The sequence below is a fragment of the Sciurus vulgaris genome (assembly GCF_902686455.1).
Source record: "Sciurus vulgaris genome assembly, chromosome: 9".
NCBI classification, from domain to species: domain Eukaryota; kingdom Metazoa; phylum Chordata; class Mammalia; order Rodentia; family Sciuridae; genus Sciurus; species Sciurus vulgaris.
In genome coordinates this window covers 88,058,096-88,076,531 of record NC_136469.1, presented here as the reverse complement: position 1 = coordinate 88,076,531, position 18,436 = coordinate 88,058,096, and the positions used below count along the sequence as shown (strand labels likewise).

Below are 18,436 nucleotides of genomic sequence, written 5' to 3'. Positions count from 1 at the left end.
CTTTACTGAGTATTCCTTTTGGGCCTGTCTTCTGGCTGCCTGTTAAATTTAAATTACTTTTTTCTATCTTGAGTCCTCCTTATCTGAAATCGCCCCAAGTACACACAGTGGTATCCGCTGCTTTCCCAACAACCCATATTTCTCTCCTGCCTTTAAACATTACCTTTAAAATAAAAATCTTTAGAAAGATTTTTGGTAAATAATCTTTATCCAGCCTGTAACTGTTTGTTTTTTTAGTATGTTGACTCTCCCAAAACAAAAAAAAAATATATATATATATATATTCCCCACTGGTTTTTTTCATTAAGTAGTATGTGGTGATTTGATATTGCTTTGAAAAATATTCTCTTTCTGCTTTAAGCCAACAAGTCCAAACCGAGGATGGTTTATCCCACCATTTGGAGGGAACCCCTGGTGGGTGTACCTTGCAGCCGCCATCCCTGCTTTGTTGGTCACCATTCTGATTTTCATGGACCAACAGATCACAGCTGTGATTGTAAATAGAAAAGAGCATAAACTCAAGGTAAGTGCCGGTAATAATGGTTATCTGCCTTCTATGGCCTTTGTAGTCCTTGATAATGCTTACTGATTCAAAAACCAAGAGAACTTTATTAGGAGTTAAACCATAGCTAATGTTCCTTAAGACTTGACAGTCATAGATCCCCTTATGTTGAAACAGGTCCTCAATATAACACCTTAGGGAGCATCATTTAAATCTGAAAATAATGTTTCAAATCATGCTTCAATCCCCTACCCAAGAGTGAATATGAGTTCTTAGCTGAAGTCATCCTGCCTCTAGTTTTATTGTAACTGTTCTTAGTGAAGACAATGTCATTTAAAGTTTAATGAACGTCTAGTCAGAACTGACTCTGTTACTCTGTTAAACCAACTCAAAATCATTCTTTTTTTTTTAATTCAAAAAATGTTTTAAGGATTGGGAATGAAGCTCAGTGCTACGGTACTTTTCTATTATACATAAAGCCCTGGGTTCAATCCCTAGCACCACACACGTACACACACAAAATTGTATATGGTTATGGGTTGCACTGTGGTAATTTGGTACATGTATACCATGTAGAATGATCAAATCAGAGTAATTATCATTTCCATCTCTTTAAACATTTGTCATTTCTTTGTGCTGGGAATCTTCGAAGTTTTATTCTTCAAAAAATTATTCAGGTAGTTCATATTTTTAAGTTTTTGGTAAGCATTTATATTGTTTTGTCTTCACATATTTGACTCAGAATGTTACTGACCAAAAAGTATGAAGAAAAATGACTTATTTTGTACATTTTAACTTTTTTAAAAAAATTAATTACTAACTTTGTCATGAGTCTATAGAAAAAATGCATTAGTGATCTGGGTATATTTCATGAGATCTGCCTAAAATGTTCTTATATAATGTTTCTTCACCTCTCATGATTTTTTAGGCCACAAAAGATTTCAAAAATACCACTTGGGGAAGTTAGATATGAATAATAACACTAATAAGAGCTTTAATTTAGTGGATGCCTACTATAAGTTAACCATGTTCTAATCACTTTATATTATATAGTAACTCATTAACTTTTCATAACTACCAAATAAGGGAAGCATAAAAAACATTAAAATCAGTCACCCGGAAGCAGGGAATTACTATGTTTGGAATTCAGCAGAGAAGATGTAGCAGAAGGAAAAATCCAGAAAATGAAAAGAAAGCTACTGGGTGGAAGAATAGGAAAGATGAGGAGTGTTCTGATAAATTTTCATTTAGAACTTGGATCACAGTGAGAAATGAGTTAATCCCATTATAATAAGAGTAGGATAAATTGAAAACTAAGAGCTTTGGTCAAAGAGGAGAGAAGTTTCGATTTTGAAAGTTTGGGGAGAGAGAAATCTAGGTGTGAGGAGCTGATCCAAAGTGTGAAACTAGCTCCTGAAGCACCCTGGAGAGGATGTTCATCAAATCTTGGGAGTTGGGGTGTTGGAGTCCAAGGTGTTGAAAGTCTTATCTTTATCAGTGTTGATATCATTGGAAAGCATAGAGAGTTGTCAAAAGGAAGATCCTGGAATAGTTGCTGAAGTCTTAAAGGGAGTATGTATGTACCTGTCCTGGAGATCAGCATTTTTAGTGATGTAGAATGTTAGAAGGAAGAATGACTTGGACTTCAAGAGAAGACAGATAGTTCATGAAATCATGAAAATAAGTGATGTGTACTCCACCTATTATAGGAAGTTAGAGAAATAGACTTTCACTAAAAAAGAAACATCTTCAGGGAATCACTTGTACAAAAGGATAATATTGATTTTCAGTTTTGATCAAAGAAAAGGTTGAGAATTCATTTGGAAACAAATTAAAATGACTCTGCCTCTACCCTCTGCCATAAGCAAATACTGTCTTGTTTTGAGATAGTCTTAATTCTAAGATTATTGTTTAACTGCTTATATGTTTATGCCTTGCACCCAACTGGAGAGTAAGTACATAATTCAAATATTCATTGAATGCCTACAGTGCCTGGCCCTGTACCTTATATCCTCAGCAAAGGTATTTATTAGTTCTTGGAGCAATTAGTAAACAGAATGAGGGCAGTTTGTTTTTCGTACCTTCTTGTTTTCTGTTGCTCAGGGTTTTATGCCTATGTGTTTGTTGTTCTTTAGGAAAATGATTTCTACAAAATCAGTAAGCATTTAGTATTTTATGATCCAGTGAGTTCCAAAATTTTTAAAAAATTTTTAGGTTATTAAAAGTCATGAAATTTTTCTGTACCTTAACAATTCAATGGGGGGGGGGATAACAGAAGATGGCATCTTTTCTTTTTGAGATTTTCTTGCAATTCTCTTTCCTTTTTTGGACTAGTCTCCTTTAGATTGAACTATCTCCTATATACATTATTTACTTACCAGGTCTTAAAAATTTCCTCCCACTGTGGTCTTCAAAAATACTAAACTCACTTATTTTTGTTTGCCTAAGATGTTTTTTGTTTCACCCTTATTTGGAAAGTTAGTTTCTCTGGATAAGTGATTTCAAGTTGAAAGACATTTTAGTACTTAAAAGTTATTTTTCATTACTTTTGATTTCCAAAAAAGTGGTATGTTGATATAATTTTAATTGCTTTATAAATAATCTGTCTTTTCTTTTTGGTACTCTATGATCTTTTTTTTTTTTTTTGTCTTTGTCTTGGAGTTTCACTACTATTTGTAAAGGCATGTTTCTTTTATTATAAATTGGATTTATTGAGTTTCTTGAATTTGCGGATTCATATCTTTTATCATGTATAGAATTTTGTACATCTTTGACCCATTCAAATTCTAATACATCCTCCTAGAATTCCATGTTAAAGATTAATTGTATATTTCCTTCTTGTTCTCCATGTCTTCTGATCTGTTTTTTAAAATGTTTCCCATTCTTGATTCTCTTTATGATATAGTTTTGGTATTTTTTTCATGTCTTTCTCTTTACTAATTATTTGTTGCTTTTGGTTCCATTCTCCTACTAAACCAGTCCATTTAATCTTTTTGTTCAAGAATCATACTTTTTTAGTTTTAGAATCTTTCTTTTGTTCTTTTCCATGTCTTTCTGGTCAATATTGATAGTTCCAGGCTTCCTTATTATTCTTCCATATACTCTTTTTTTTTTATCTTATGTATTTGTTAAACAGACTATTTTTGCAGGTTTGATTCTGAACTTTGTTTTCTTGGCTGGTCCTTGTTCCTGGTACCTTTCTTCCTTAGGTATTGTCTGTAGTTGTTTTTTGTTTTAAGTTGTGAGCTAATATTCCTATGTCTATGTTTTCAAAGTCCATTAAACAAGCAAATGTTTAATTTGTGTCTTCTAGAGAAGATTTGATTTGCTTTTGAAAGGCATATTAGAGTCCTACCAACCTGAGGACACTTTTTATTTATTCCTAAAAAATATATTTATTATTGTGAAAAATTTCAAACCTACATAAAAAAGTAGAATGGTACAGTAACCAAAGATACTTATCATCCCACTTGAGTAATTATCAACTTGTGGCCAATATGGTATCATCTGAGCCTCTATCTTCTTAACCCTCTTTCAAATACTTTGAAGTAAATCTAGACAGCATGCCTTAATAATATCCATACATTTTTAGGGAATATATATTTCTTTAAAAACTTGACTACAATACCATCTATCAGCTAAAAAATTAATAAAAATTCCTTAACATCATGAAATATGTGGCCCTGTAGGACAGCTCTTGCTTGAGGTCTCTGCATTGCAGTCAGGTAGCAGTGGGGCCTGGTATTATCTGAAAGTTTGACTGGGATTACTGTACAAGATGACTCCTCATGACTCAGTTTAACACCTTGATGTTTCTTAGTTATCGACCTCTCTGTGTACCTATATATATTTATACACATACATACATTTGTACATGGTACCTGTGTGTGTTCCTCCCAGCCAGTCCCACCACATGGCATCCCACCCTGCAGGACCCTTTCATGTGGACTAAGCTTTGCACAGTATGGTACCTGAGTAATTTGCACTTGTTTATGTGGCAGCTGACTTCTAAGGGTTAAGAAGGGGAAGAACCTAGGCAGTTTTAATGTTTACACCTGTACCTGGCACAGCCAACTGGTCAATGTAGTCCCAGGGGCAGCCTCCATTCCAGGAGGCAGGAAAGGATTCCACCTTGAGATGGGGAAATGGCAAGTTCACATTGTAGGAAAAAGGTATAAGATTGGAGGTATCCTCCAGGCATTTTTGGAAAGTAAAATCTGCACATTTGTACTGAAAATTTTGTCATAGTCTAGATCTTGGTGATTGTTTCCTCCTTTTGTCTTCTGTATTTCCTGTAAATGGTCATTGGTTTTAGAAGCTTGATGAGATATAGGTTTGATATTGTATATCTATGATCAGTGTATCTACCTACGGCAGTATGTGTGTGTGACACATACACACATACACTAACGCCAGGTCCATTTTAAACTGCATTTTTGGCTTGAGGTTTCCTAGGTCACAGATATAATGTGAATTCCAGCTCCAAATGCAATTACACATTTATGGTTAGGAATGTCCCTGAAGATTTTTTAATTCTTTTCTTTTGGCATTGTACCCATGGCAAGGCTGAGAGAGGCATGTATCTCCACTGATTTTCTCTGTAGTTTTCCCCCTAATTGGCCAAGTGAGTATGCTGTGTTTAGAGAATCCTGTTTTATTTTGGTGGTGTCTCCATCTCTATCCTTTCCCCTATAACTCAAGAATTGGTTTCTGCCATTAGAATTCATATGGTCATTCTGATTCAGGCCTAAGTCCCCAAGGATTGGCATAGTCTCTCAGGACTATTCCAAGCTCTGGGGTTTAATGACCCTATGGATTTGTTGCTTTTTTTTTTTTTTTTTTTTTTTTTTTTCCCTCTAATTGGTTTTCATACTTTCCTATAGATAAGCCATAGTTTTTATTTTTATTTTTGGTACCAGGGATTGAACCCAGGGATGCTTAACCACTGAACCACATCTGTAGTCCTTTTTAAAATTGTTTTAAATTTTTCATTTTTGAGACAGGATCTCGATAAGTTGCTTAGGGCTTCTCTAAGTGCTGAGGCTGGCTTTGAACTTGAAATCCTCCTGCCTCAGCCTCCCAAGGCATTACAGGCAAACACCACTGTCCCTGGCAAGCCAGGGTTTTAAAGGTTATTTTTATGTGATTTTTTTTTTTTGAGCATTTTAAAATTTTCTCTAGTGGGAAGGATTTTGGTGTTGATTTAGTTCACCAAAGACAAAAATGGTTATTGACTAATACATTTTTATTCCAAAAAAATTAGAAATCAATTCTTAATATTAATCTACATTTGGTCAGATATGTTATATACCTTTGGAGGTAAATGTCTATTCTTTTTTCTCATTAAGTTTTTGTATCAATAAGTTTTTTATCAATAAAATTCAGAATTTAGAATTTAGAAAATTGTTTGATAAAATATAGAAAAAATGTATTGTTTTCTTCAGAGAAAACATTAAAGACAATTGAGCTGTATTAGCGTTTGCTTCTAAAAGTAAGAGTTGAGTATATAAGAATAACTTTTCATCACTCCGGGGATTGGTTTTTTTGAAGCCATTCTTTTGTATAATGATAGCTATAGAATAAGGGCTGGTCTTTTGTCACAAATCTGATGATATGAGTGGATGTTTCATTAGGAATCGAAGGCTTTTTGCTCAAGAAATTGTTCACAGTTTGTTAGGAAATGGGAGCCATGGAATATGAAAATCAAAGATTCTAACTGTATGGAATTGATGCAAAAGAGAAACCTGAAACAGTGAGAGATGGAAGCATTGTGATATTAAAAGCAGCGTGTTTTTGGGTGGCATTTGCTTTGGCTCTGTGTCAAGTGGCTCTGGCTGTCTGCTCTGCTTGGGATGGGATCCACCTTTCCACTCTGCTGAACAGCTCTGTATTGATGTAGGAACGCCAAGGTGCTTGGCTTTTTTTTTTTTTTTTTTTTTTTGGCCATCATTTGGTTAGTTATGTTCTGCATTATCCCTGCAGAGTACTCAAAACCAAGGTTCAGCAAGGTCATGACTTCCCCAAGGTCATTCACTGAGTTACCAGCAGAGGTAGGAGCAGAGGCAGCTTCAGACTACAAAGCCATAGATACTTTTCAGAAGCAAAATGATTTCTAGAGTGTTATTGTTTGGGTTTAGGAGAGATAAATCATTTAAGTGTTTTAAAATAGATATTATATAGTTGTAGATAATAGATAATTTTCTCTGATTTCTTTTCTGGCAAACCTTTTATTGGAATGTGTGATTTTTTTTTTTTTTAACCCTGCCTTGCTTTCTTTAGTTTTCTTCTTTATTCCTAATTTCATAACATTGGATCCAGTTCTTTTATTTCATGGCTTGATTTGTTTTTAATAGTTAAATCATGAGTTATTACCAATCTCCCTTGCTTTGTTCCAAGAATTAATTTTTAAACAAGTGCTCTTCTTATATGCATATTCTACATTCTAAACCTTCATACCTTGACCCTGCAAACCTTTGCCCCTTGAAGAACACCATTTACCCTAGCCTGGGATTTAAAGCACCGAGAGATGATTTCAACCTAAATTTAAGGTGATTCTCTCCAGATACTAACCAGCAGTCTGGTTGTAAAGCCTGTTGGCTTCTCTTCAAATCTGACAGTTTTTTCTGCTAGATATTATGACTAGAAATCTTTTTCCACCTTCATTGATTGCTGCTTACCAAAATCCTCTCCATCCTTAAGATCCTCCAAACATAACACCTCTCAGTATAGCACTTCCTTCACCCTTAGTGTAATTTGTATTGCTCTTGCTTGTTTTTTTTTTCTTGTTGTATTTCTATAATTCTGTGGCACTGATCACATGATCCCTACATAATATTTACTTTGTGTAACTTAACATATCCTCATGTCTGGTCCAAAATGTTTTCAAGGAAATGGCCACAATTTGTTCTACTATTTTTTTAGCTCTTTTGAAGTGGAGGGATAGATTTAAACCTAGGCCCAACATAATTTCATTTGGTAGACTCGATACCTAGACATAACTGAAGATTTTTATTACCTTTGGTCACATGGTTCTCAAAATTGTTACACTGTATGAGATGGGTGAAAAATATGTACACTGATCCCCATCTCAAATCTGAGTGCCTGTTCAGTTCAAAACTCTATTCGGATGGCATCATTGCAGAAAGTGTTTGTGGCTTCACTGTAGGCGTAATGAAACTTCAGCTTCTGTACTTTTTGGTATCTTTTCCAAATCTGTGGGAATGTCTACTTAGAGTACATTATAATTGTCACACAAGTCTGAGTCCTCTCGTCTGATTGTGTCCCCCTTCGTGGGAGGTACTCTGTCATGGCTCTTGGTATCTCCATAAACCAGCATGTTCTCTGGATCAGGGTGGGCTCCAGGCATGAATGTTTATTCTCTGGCTCTGCATGCGTGTGGACTGCTCCTGACCTTTCCGTTGTTATCATCTTTGTACCAGATGGACACTGTAGCCTGCTAGCCTAATCTTCTTCTCTTGCAGATTTTGATTTTTGTGGATATATTCCTAAATTTTGCTCTGAATTAGCAAAGCATATACAATTTCAAATGGAAATAAAATTTCACTTCTTATCCTTGTACTTAAAATAATCTCCAGTTTCAGAAAATAGAACATTCTTTGGGTTTATATTCGCAAAGACAAGGATGGATGTTTTTAGTCTTTAAAAGAAGATACACTTAACCTTTTGAGCATTTATTGAGTGCTTGCTATGTATGGAATACTTGCAGTAGGTGTTGAAGATGAAAATGGTTCTTCATGTGGTTTATGCCTTGAAGGAATTTCATGGAGTTCCCCTGTTCACCACCTATGTCTCTTACCACGGTTAGAATTGATCATGACTTCCTTTGTGCCCTGTGTCTTGCATATACACCGAATCATTTATTTTCATGTCTGATGTCAACCTAATAATAAGCATTCCCTGTACAAGCAGGTTTCCTGTCTTATTTATTGTTTTATCTAACACAGGCCTATAGCAGAAGAGGTTTTCAATAAATGTTCATTAAATAATAGTTTTCCGTGGAAAGACATGAGCCACTGCAAAGGCCCAGGGTGGCAGAAGCTTGGTGTATGGAGAAACAAGTAGCAGGCTGGAAGGACTCATGATTCAGGATGAGGTCAGAGGTGAGGTCAGGTCACATGTAACAAAGTTTCTTAACTTCAGTATAGTTGTCAGTTTGAACAGTTCCTCACTCCTGGCAGCTGTCCTCTGCCTTGTAGGCTTTTTAGCAGCATCTCTGGCCTCTAGCCACAGTGGTACCTTCTCCCCAAGTTGTGACAGCCAAAAGTGTCTCCAGACATTGCCAGATGTTTCCAGGGGAGGAAGGTCTACAAAATAGTCCCAGGAAGAAGAGCCATATAGAATCTTAACAGAGGATGTTATAGTGTTTAATTTTTATGCTAAGTTAAACAGGAAGCCAGAGAGGGTTTGGACAGGGAAGTGCCATTATATGATTTAGATTTTTAAGATTAGCAGAGTGGGTTGCAGGGTCAGGAATAAAATGAGGGCTTCTGTGGTGAGAGCAGAGTTGAGTGCTGAGGGGTGCTGGGGGGTGTGGAAGAAGAAGAGGGAAATACATTCAAGTTGGGATTTGAAGTGGGGGGATAGATTTAAACCTAGGCTGAAGAGAACAGAATGCCAGTTTGAAGTGTGACCATAGGAAGGAACGGGTGCAGAATTTGCAAGGCACAGAGTTTTAGGCTCCTCAGGGGCTCCCCACATGGTCGTGGATGCAGGAGCCTCAGCGTGGTAAGTGAGGCTGGGCCCGGACGTCGTGCTGACTTCCCTGCTCAACCCCTGCCTGGGGTGGATGGCATCCGAATGGCATTTTGGACTCTCCAGTTTTTGCAACAGTAAGGATATATGGGAGAGGTGGATGGAAAGAGTCTGCTGTATAATTCTGGAGAGAAATTATGAGAATCTCACAAAGGTAGTGGCAATGACGAGGGGTAAGGAACAGAAAAGAAGTTTCATGTGTTATTTTTGAAAAAACTGTTTTCTTGCAAAAACAGGGCTAGTATTTTAACATTATTTTCATTTCATTCAAATCTAGCCATTCATATACTTTTAGCTAACCCTGATATTTTTGGAGTAGCTTATTTTCATACATATATAAGTTGTTTTGCTGGGACAACTTCTCTAACAAGCATTTGGCATTTGGTAGGTCTTCATGGCAAGAGTTTGGGGCACCATGGACTTTGATGGTATAGCTCTTACCATTCTTTTCAACAAATATGTCTCCAGATTCTAATTTACGTAGGACACTGACACATAAGGGGGGGGGGGACAGAATGGAGGAAGGAGGGACTGTATAGAGGGAAAAGAGGGGTGGGAGGGGTAGGGGGGAAGGGAAAAAATAACAGAATGAATCAAACACCATTACCCTATGTAAATTTATGATTTCACAAATGGTATGCCTTGACTCCATGTACAAACAGAGAAACAACATGTATCCCATTTGTTTACAATAAAAATAAATTCAAAAAAAAACTTGGTAAGCCTTGCACATGGAAATTTGGTAAATGAAGTCATTGCTTTTCCCTCTTTGGACTTGGTCTCTTTAAAATCTCTACTATCTGCTAGTGGTCTTTTCCCAATGCTGTTACTTTAGCTTAAACTGCCTCATTTCAGTACTGGATTATGGCAGTATTCTCAGGTCTGCCCTTTGTCTCCAGTCTTGACCACTTCTGATATACCTTCTATAAGCCAACTGAGCCATCCTTCTAAATCAGAATTTTTTTATCACTTTGCCAGGCAGGTGAGGTGACTTATCATTGTATGGGTGCAGGCCTTACAAAGGGAGGTATGCTGATGAGCATGAGCTATTGAAATAATCCTGTGTGGTCGCAGTGGGAGAGAGAGTTGAGGCTGGAGAGGGGAGGTAGAGGTGGACCGAGTAGGGCATTCAGTTTATGGTGACTATCTTTTTGTTTTAAGAACAGCAAGAAGTCTCAGCATAGTTGAGGGGAAGGCTCATAGTTGAGGGGAAAACTTTGGAGGCTGTGAGGTTAAGGGGCATAGAGTAATTTTGTCTATAAATACTTTATCCCAGAACTTTTATTTATCCTGGTGGTTATGCATAGTTACCTTTGTATCTGAAATCCTTATTTCACCCTCCCTAGTATTACGTGGTCCTTTTGTGCTCATCTTTAGTACACTTAACTCAGACTTGTTTTAGTTGAAATAGATCAAGAAAGCATCAAGATAGCTCAGGGTGGTATGCATAACTTTTTCTAGTGCCATTCTCTTGACCTGTTGCTCTGGGTAGTGTGCACATCCTTAAGTTATTTTACATTCTTTGGTAACAGAATTTGGAAATTCTGTCTGTTAAATAACATGTTGTTACATCTAACATGGACTTAAGTGATTTAGTCCAAATAGGGCTTGAAATTCTGTGATATTTCCAACTATTATCCTCCCTCGAGCCCCCAAATGTTTCACACATCTGTCAATGAACAATAAAGTTTTCTCTTTCTTTGCTATGTCTGATTAAGAATTCATACTTGCTATCAGGCAAATGCATACATAGTATTTATAATTCTTTTTTTAAAAAATAAACCTTTATTGAGAATCACCTCTGTATCATGCACTCTACTAAGGTATTCAGAATATGGAGGGAGGTTGGAGAAGACACAGTCCAGGTCCCCATGTTACTTAAAGTTTAATATAAAAAATAGATAAATGTACATACAATATCAAAAAAATAGTTTGAGTGCTATGCTAGAAGAAGGCATAAAATGAAAAATAGGGGAACATAAAGGAGGAGATCTAATCTAACAACTCAATCATCTCACCTAGTGGAGGCAGAATAAACTACTGGAAAAGTGAAAGCTAATTTAAGTCTTAAGGATGGATAGGACTGAGCCAAGAGAAGAAGGAAAAGTAGAGGGTATTCCATGTAGAGGAGGCTATGTGGGCAGACACAAAAGGCCTCTGTGAGTGGAACACATTTAAGGAATTGCATGAGGTTGAAAGTGGTAGTGGTGTAGGATTCAACCAGGAGATTCAAGCAGGTGAAAGAGGAAGCTAGAGATATTAATATATTTTGACTGTTGATATATGACAGATGCACCGGCAGAAGGAAGCAAATCCTGAGGCTCCACTTCCAAGCACAGCTGAAATCCAGCCACTTCTTGTCATCTTATTGCCATCAATCTGGTTCTAAACTCCATAATCTCTTGCATGGATTATAGCAACCATCTCCTATCTGGTCTTTCTGCCCTGACTCTGCTCAATTTGCTCCTAACACAGCAGCCAGAATGTTTAGAATACTAGCAAATCATGTCACTCCTCCACTGAAAACCCTCCAGTCATACTCAGTGTACAAGCCCAAGTTCTTTTAACTCTATTTAGTATTTTTTGGGGGGGATGGAGGTACAAGGGATTGAACTCAGGGGCACTCGACACTGAACCACATCTCCAACCCTATTTTGTATTTTATTTAGAGACAGTCTCACCGAATTGCTTAGTGCCTCACTTTTGCTGAGACTGGCTTTGAACTTGAGAGCCTCCTGCCTCACCCTCCCAAGTGGTATTACTTTTTAAGATACTATATAGATTATTTGGGGGAGTTGTTTCCTTAGTAGAATGGAAGCTCCATGAGGCCAGGGATTTTTGTCTGTTTTATTCACAGGTGTGTTACCAACATCTCAAACTGTGCCTGGGTCTAGGTTGCCAGTCAGTGTTTGTTGAAGGAATGAATGACTGAGATCCCAGATGTATCATGATATTCGCCTCATTCGTCATCATGGAATAAATTTATTCCAGTTCATCTCCCATGTGCCTTTCTTCCCCCTCCTTGACCCAGTTCAATACCAAAGATAGATAAATGCCATACACAGACCTGAAATGAACTGGTTTTATAGATAACCTGTTTTTTGTTCTCAGCCAAACCTGCACTAGATGACCATGTGCTTTTCTTTCTTGTGTCAGCTCTCCTTTCCAGCTATGAGTTCTCTGGGAACATGATTAGACCCATGTGTGCAAGCCAGAGGTAAAATATTGGCATTTCAGTGAAAGGAGAGCAGTGTTCTATCACACTGTAATGGGATCTGAATGATAACAGTCACCAGGATCCTGGTGTAAATCACATTCTCATTTTTTAAAGCCAACCTCTCCTCTCTCAGTCACCCTTTGCCTCTTGGTACTGTTGCTTCCATGCTGTGAAAATGGACTGCTCTATTTTCTCAGGCTCCATAGGGGTATTAAGCATTTGATTTCTTCATAAATAGAGCAGAGAAATATAACCATAGAATAACATTGTGGACACACTTAACAATATTTATTTAGTGAGTAGAAGAGCTAGACCTTTTGTTACATTGTCTGCTTTTCCAGTCAGTAAATGTTATTGTGACCAATGTTTCAAGCTGGCCTATTCTGATTAAGAGGGTATTAATTGTATCAATGATATCAGGTAATTGGTTGTTAAGCAGTTATTTTTATATACCATGAGAGGTAAGAAATGGCCCTCTACATACCATCTCAAGGTTGTTTTGGATCTGTTGTCCACATATATTCAACACTGTGTAGATGAACAGCATACTGATAAACACTGGCAGGGAGAGAAGGCAAATTGCCAGGTTTTTTTCCCACATTTTTTAATTGGTGCATTATAGTTGTACAAATTGATAGGATTTGTTGTTACATATTCATATATGCACACAACATAACAATATAATTTTGACCAATATCACTCCCCAGCCCTCCCTGATCCCTCTGTATCTCCCTGCCTCTGTGCCTTTGATTCCTTTTCTCTACTGGTCTCCCTTTAATTTTTAAGAGACCCACTTTCACCTTTGCTTTCCTTTTTCCTCTCCAGCTTCCACATGTGAGAGAAAACATAGGGCCCTTTATCTTCTGAGTTTGACTTGTTTCACTTAACATGATGGTCTCTCATTTCTTCTATTTTCCTAAAAATGCCATAATTTCATTTTTCTCTATGGCCAAATAAAACTCCATTGTGTATATGCACCACATTTTATTTATTCATTCATCCCTTGATGGACACCTAGCTTGGTTCCATAATTTGGCTGCTGTGGGTATGCATGTCTCACTGTAGTAAGATGACTTTAATTCTTCAGGATAAATACTGAGAAGTGGTATAGCTGGATCATATGGTGGTTCCACGCCTAGTCTTTTGAGGAGCATCCATACTGATTTCCATAGTGGTTGTCCCACCACTATGGTCCCACCAGCAGTGTAGAAGTGTTCCTTTTTCTCCACATTCTATTCAGTATTTATTATTATTTGTATTCTCGATAACTGCCATTTTGACTGGTGTGAGATGAAATTAATTGCTAATGATGTTGGATGAATATGTTAGCCCCAAATGCCTGTTTTTAAGATGCCTATCATGCTTTTGTGAAGAGCAACAATCAGTACCAGTCCTGCTATTAACTCCATTTATTTAGCTCCCACTGTGTAACTACTACCACTTAAGTTTCTATAAGATGCTTTGCTGCTGATAACTTCATTGAACAATCCCATAAACTCTTAAAACTAGGCAATATCCCCATTTTCTGAATATAAAATTCCAATTTTCTTTTGTTACATAGCTTTTTATTCTTTTTTCCTATTATAGAAACAATGCCAATTAGTGATAATTTATATCTTATGCTTTCTACCACAGTACAGAACATGATAATCAGTCATAGATCTAAACAAATACCAAGTGAAGCTGTGACCTAAATCTTTAAGTTAAACAATTATTCAGAACTATAGTAGAGGAGATGACTGCTATGGCAGCTGTAGCAGGTGGCTATTTTTAGTTGCTAGGGGGAATAAAATGAGGAAGATAGAGTTCCTTCCCTTAATGAGCTGCCCTTCAAGTAGATACTTGTATCAAGTAAAACGAGTCAATTTCTTTTGGTAATCTTAATCCCCATCTGGAAATACAACTAGGTACCAAGTACAAATTTTTTTTTTCCACATGATTTTGTTATCTCTTTCTACAGAAAGGAGCTGGGTATCACCTGGATCTCTTCTGGGTGGCCGTCCTCATGGTGGTGTGCTCCTTCATGGCTCTTCCGTGGTATGTGGCCGCTACAGTCATCTCCATTGCTCACATCGACAGTTTGAAGATGGAGACAGAGACATCTGCACCCGGAGAACAACCAAAGTTTCTAGGAGTGAGGTGTGTTACGTCAGAGGAGAGTGACTCCCCAGATGACACTGTGCACACATCTATGTGTCAATCATAAGGAAATGGGCAGATTTGGAGGAGCTAGTACTGATGATGATTAATTTATTCATCTTTTTTGTTGTTCTAGAAAGTACTAACTTTTCAATCAGAAAGGGAGTTTTCAATGATTTTTCTAGTTAATTTCTTATGATATATACATTTCCTTTGAATAACAAAAAATTCAAAAATATAGCATAAAAACACAAACCAGTCATTCATTTTCATCAGCATACAGGTGATTTAGGTGCTGTAGTACTAACCCAATATCAATTGTGTGTAAAGGCCCCCAAGCACTTGAGTCTACTTATGATTTTTAAGATTCAATGAAAGAAAAGGAATTTTTATATTCCAATCCATTTTCTGTTCCCATCAGCACTGGAAAACTTTGACCTCCAGCTGTTCAATTCAGGTAGCCATGAAGGGCAGTAGTAGAAGACCTTTTTACTCTGGTGGGTGCTTTTTGCAGCAAACCATACTCATAAGTGCTTGGGTGGATAGGTCATATCACAGAGCCGTCATTTCCCACGCCTCAACAGTGGGTGATTCTTTCTTGGGAAGTGGAGGAGGGGGTGTTGGAAGGGAATCATATTGGTTAAAAAGTACTTTTGTTGTTGTAGATTCGGAAATTAGACTGGTGTGATTTATTGCACTCATGAAATTTCCCTGAGCTGTTTGTTAATTAGAATGTGGGACAATGTAATATCTGTCTCCTATGAAAGAAGGTGTAATTACACAAGAGGACAAGTTGTTTAAAAAATAAGGGCTTCAAAGAGGCCAGTAATTGATGGACCAAGAGCAAGTGATTTTTCTTTCTTGATTATAAAAGGTGCAAAAAGCTTTAGCAGAATCATTTCTTTCTTGGTGAATTCAAATCACATTTTGTAATAGTCTTAAGATATTGTTTATAGATGTGTTGAGCTCATATGATGTCCTTAAGGTAATTATATGATATCAACATCTTTGTTATTTTGCTGAACTTAGATCGGTCAATGTATTGTCTTTTTTTGAAGGTGCAAAGACAAGAGCATGTTCATGAAAACAAGAGGTAGATTGGTAATCTTTTGATTTGGTTTCAGGGAACAAAGAGTCACTGGAACCCTTGTGTTTATTCTGACTGGTCTGTCAGTCTTTATGGCTCCCATCTTGAAGGTAAATATGTGAAACACTTCTTCCTCCTTCTCAGAACACTGACAGATAACTGGACATGTGAAGAGTAAAATATTTGCAAAATTCACATTAATTCTATAAATCACTGAATCAGTGATCAGGTAACCAAAAAAAAAAAAAACAAAAAAACAAATGCTTATCTTGATTTTCTTCCCAACCCTTCATAATCATCATTTTTCAGTTATTTGGTTCAACCACGTGAAATGCCCAATACTGAAACTTTCTGACTTATCAGAATGGCAGTTTCATGCAGTTCAACCTGACTAATCCCCATCCACCACACACACACACTCATATTTTTACTCTCCTTGTCTTCCTGTCCATAACCTCCATTTACTTGTACATAAAGCCTTCATTCACTTTCCATTAGACTTCTGGATATAGTGCTGTGAGTGATTCAGTATGGTCATTTTGAATTTTTCTCCCATTCTTATTGTTGTGTTTGTATTTTCTTTGAATCAGAAGACCTGATTTAGGTCCTCCAAGGGAAATGAGGGTAAATTTACTGATTTATACTTAGAAAACTGTGGAAATGAACTTTTAAAAAAGAAAAATTAGCTGCTAGATTATTTAGAAAGTTATTAATCCACACATAGGTTTGATTGAGGGAATGGATATCTGCCTAGATAGATAAGCATAAACTGATATGTGAAAACCTACTTAAGAGCAAAAGTAGAACTGAAGAAGAAGGTTAATAAATTCTTGCTTGTAAAGCTTCCAGTTTTCATTTATGACATAGCTTTTTATTTTCTTCCTATTATAGAAACAATGCCAATTAGTGATAATTTATATCTTATGCTTCATACCACCAGTACAGAACATGATAATCAGCCACAAACAACATCTTTATTATGAATATCTATTAACAATATCTTTCCAATTTTTTCCTGAAATTTTTAAATGTTTAGCAACTTAAAATGTTAAGGTTTTAAAAAAGTTCTTAATTGTACAAATCATGCATAGAACATTCTCTTAAGGAATTCAGACAATATACAAGTATAGATAAAGAACACAAAAGCCCCCCTCCCATTTCTCTCAGATTAACAAATTTTATGTCAGTGACCAACCAGATGAATTTTAAGAAAAAAACTTATGAGACTAATTTTGCCTTCAGGGGATTTAGACTAATGTATACATTAGATACAAAATACGTCGTAAACAGTTAAATATTTAATTATCCATCTTATGTCCTTGGTTTCCGCAATGTCAGTTGTCTGATTGAATTAATTTCTGACTAGATGCCTTGAAGGAATGTTTCTCAGGTAACTCATGGATAGTTTAGATTAAAAATAACCTCAGAGAAATTATTTCTGGGTATGTACAGAGGACTTTAAAAGACTAAGGACTTTGTTTCTTCAGGAAGAGAGGGAAATCTGTTATTACTTTTGCCATTGCAAAGCAAGTTATGAAGTAGACTGAAGGTGTGGTGAGTTTCACAGCATTGAGTCCTCTGCCAGAGAGAATGCTTTCTGTTGCTGTGTTCACTTACAGACACCAGCAGATCTGCTGGTGGAAATACCTAATGGCAGCTTTGCCTCCCAGGTAGTGAGACCTCATCTGGAGAGATCCTCTTTAGAGAGTTCATTGTAGGTAATTAGGACCCTAAGTTGTGGGAGGCTCTCCTTGGAATGAATTTTCTCTGGGCTTCCTGAAAGTGGGCTTACGTGGCACAGTGGCAAGGTTCTTTTGTGGGATGTCCTTGTCACTAGTGAGGGAGACAGACAGAAATCTTTCCATCAGTCCAGATTTACTCATCACCACCCAAACCCTCATTTTGTCTTTTTATTTCTATACGATTTATTTTCGTTTATACAGTATAAAAGTCCTAATTAGGAAAGCCAGATGTTTTTAAAAGTTCTTTTTTAAAATGTTGTGTTATAGTAATTTGGCTTTAATCCTGGTGGATCTGTCTGTTGAGTAATCATATTTGATTCTAAAAGGACCTGGAGAAAAGATACTATATAAATTGTTATTTTAAGGAAAATTTGCAGTACTCACAATGCCTCGTCCTATTTTCTCACCCCGCATCCAGATATGGCTACAGAGCAATTAAAACTGAAAGCCTTTTGTGCTTTACAGTGATTCCTTCTGTCCTGATATGCAAACAAAGCACCTTCATAGCTACAAAAAGAGATTAGAATACAGAGAAGGAAGACAGAAATGTAGGGACCAGAGAACATAAGCTTGCTTTTCCTTTGGCTTGCTTAATAGCCCCTGGATTGGTTACCCTCCTTCCGCCATTAGTATCCATGGTTGGGTTATTTCTACCTGGCACCTTTGGGTTAACCCAAAAGATCATTGTAAGAATCAGGGACTGGGGTTGTAGCTCAGTGGTAGAGTGCTTGATAGTCATGTGTGAGGCACTGGGTTGATCCTCAACACCACGTAAAAATAAAGGTATTGTGTCCATCTCCAACTTAAAAAAAAAAAAAAGAATCAGTGAAGAAAAGGAGTTCAGTAAACATTTTTGTTGTGCAGGGTTTTGTCCAAACTGTGGAAAGTAAAACCATTTTGGCAATATAGTTTATAAGATATTTATAATGTAACTTACACCAAATACAGGAAAACCTTTATTTAAAAACAAAAATAAA

At 36.7% G+C, this 18,436-nt stretch overlaps 1 protein-coding gene across 7 annotated transcripts in view; it reads left to right on the top strand.

Moving 5' to 3' along the window:
• SLC4A4 (solute carrier family 4 member 4) overlaps positions 1–18,436 on the top strand; it is a 327,400-nt gene that overhangs the window by 287,717 nt on the left and 21,247 nt on the right. For all 7 annotated transcript variants that reach the window (XM_079152708.1, XM_079152712.1, XM_079152710.1 and 4 more), the window contains 3 exons: positions 362–523; positions 14,452–14,630; positions 15,755–15,827. In XM_079152708.1, the coding sequence (XP_079008834.1) occupies positions 362–523; positions 14,452–14,630; positions 15,755–15,827 (414 nt within the window). The remainder of the gene's footprint in view (positions 1–361; positions 524–14,451; positions 14,631–15,754; positions 15,828–18,436) is intronic.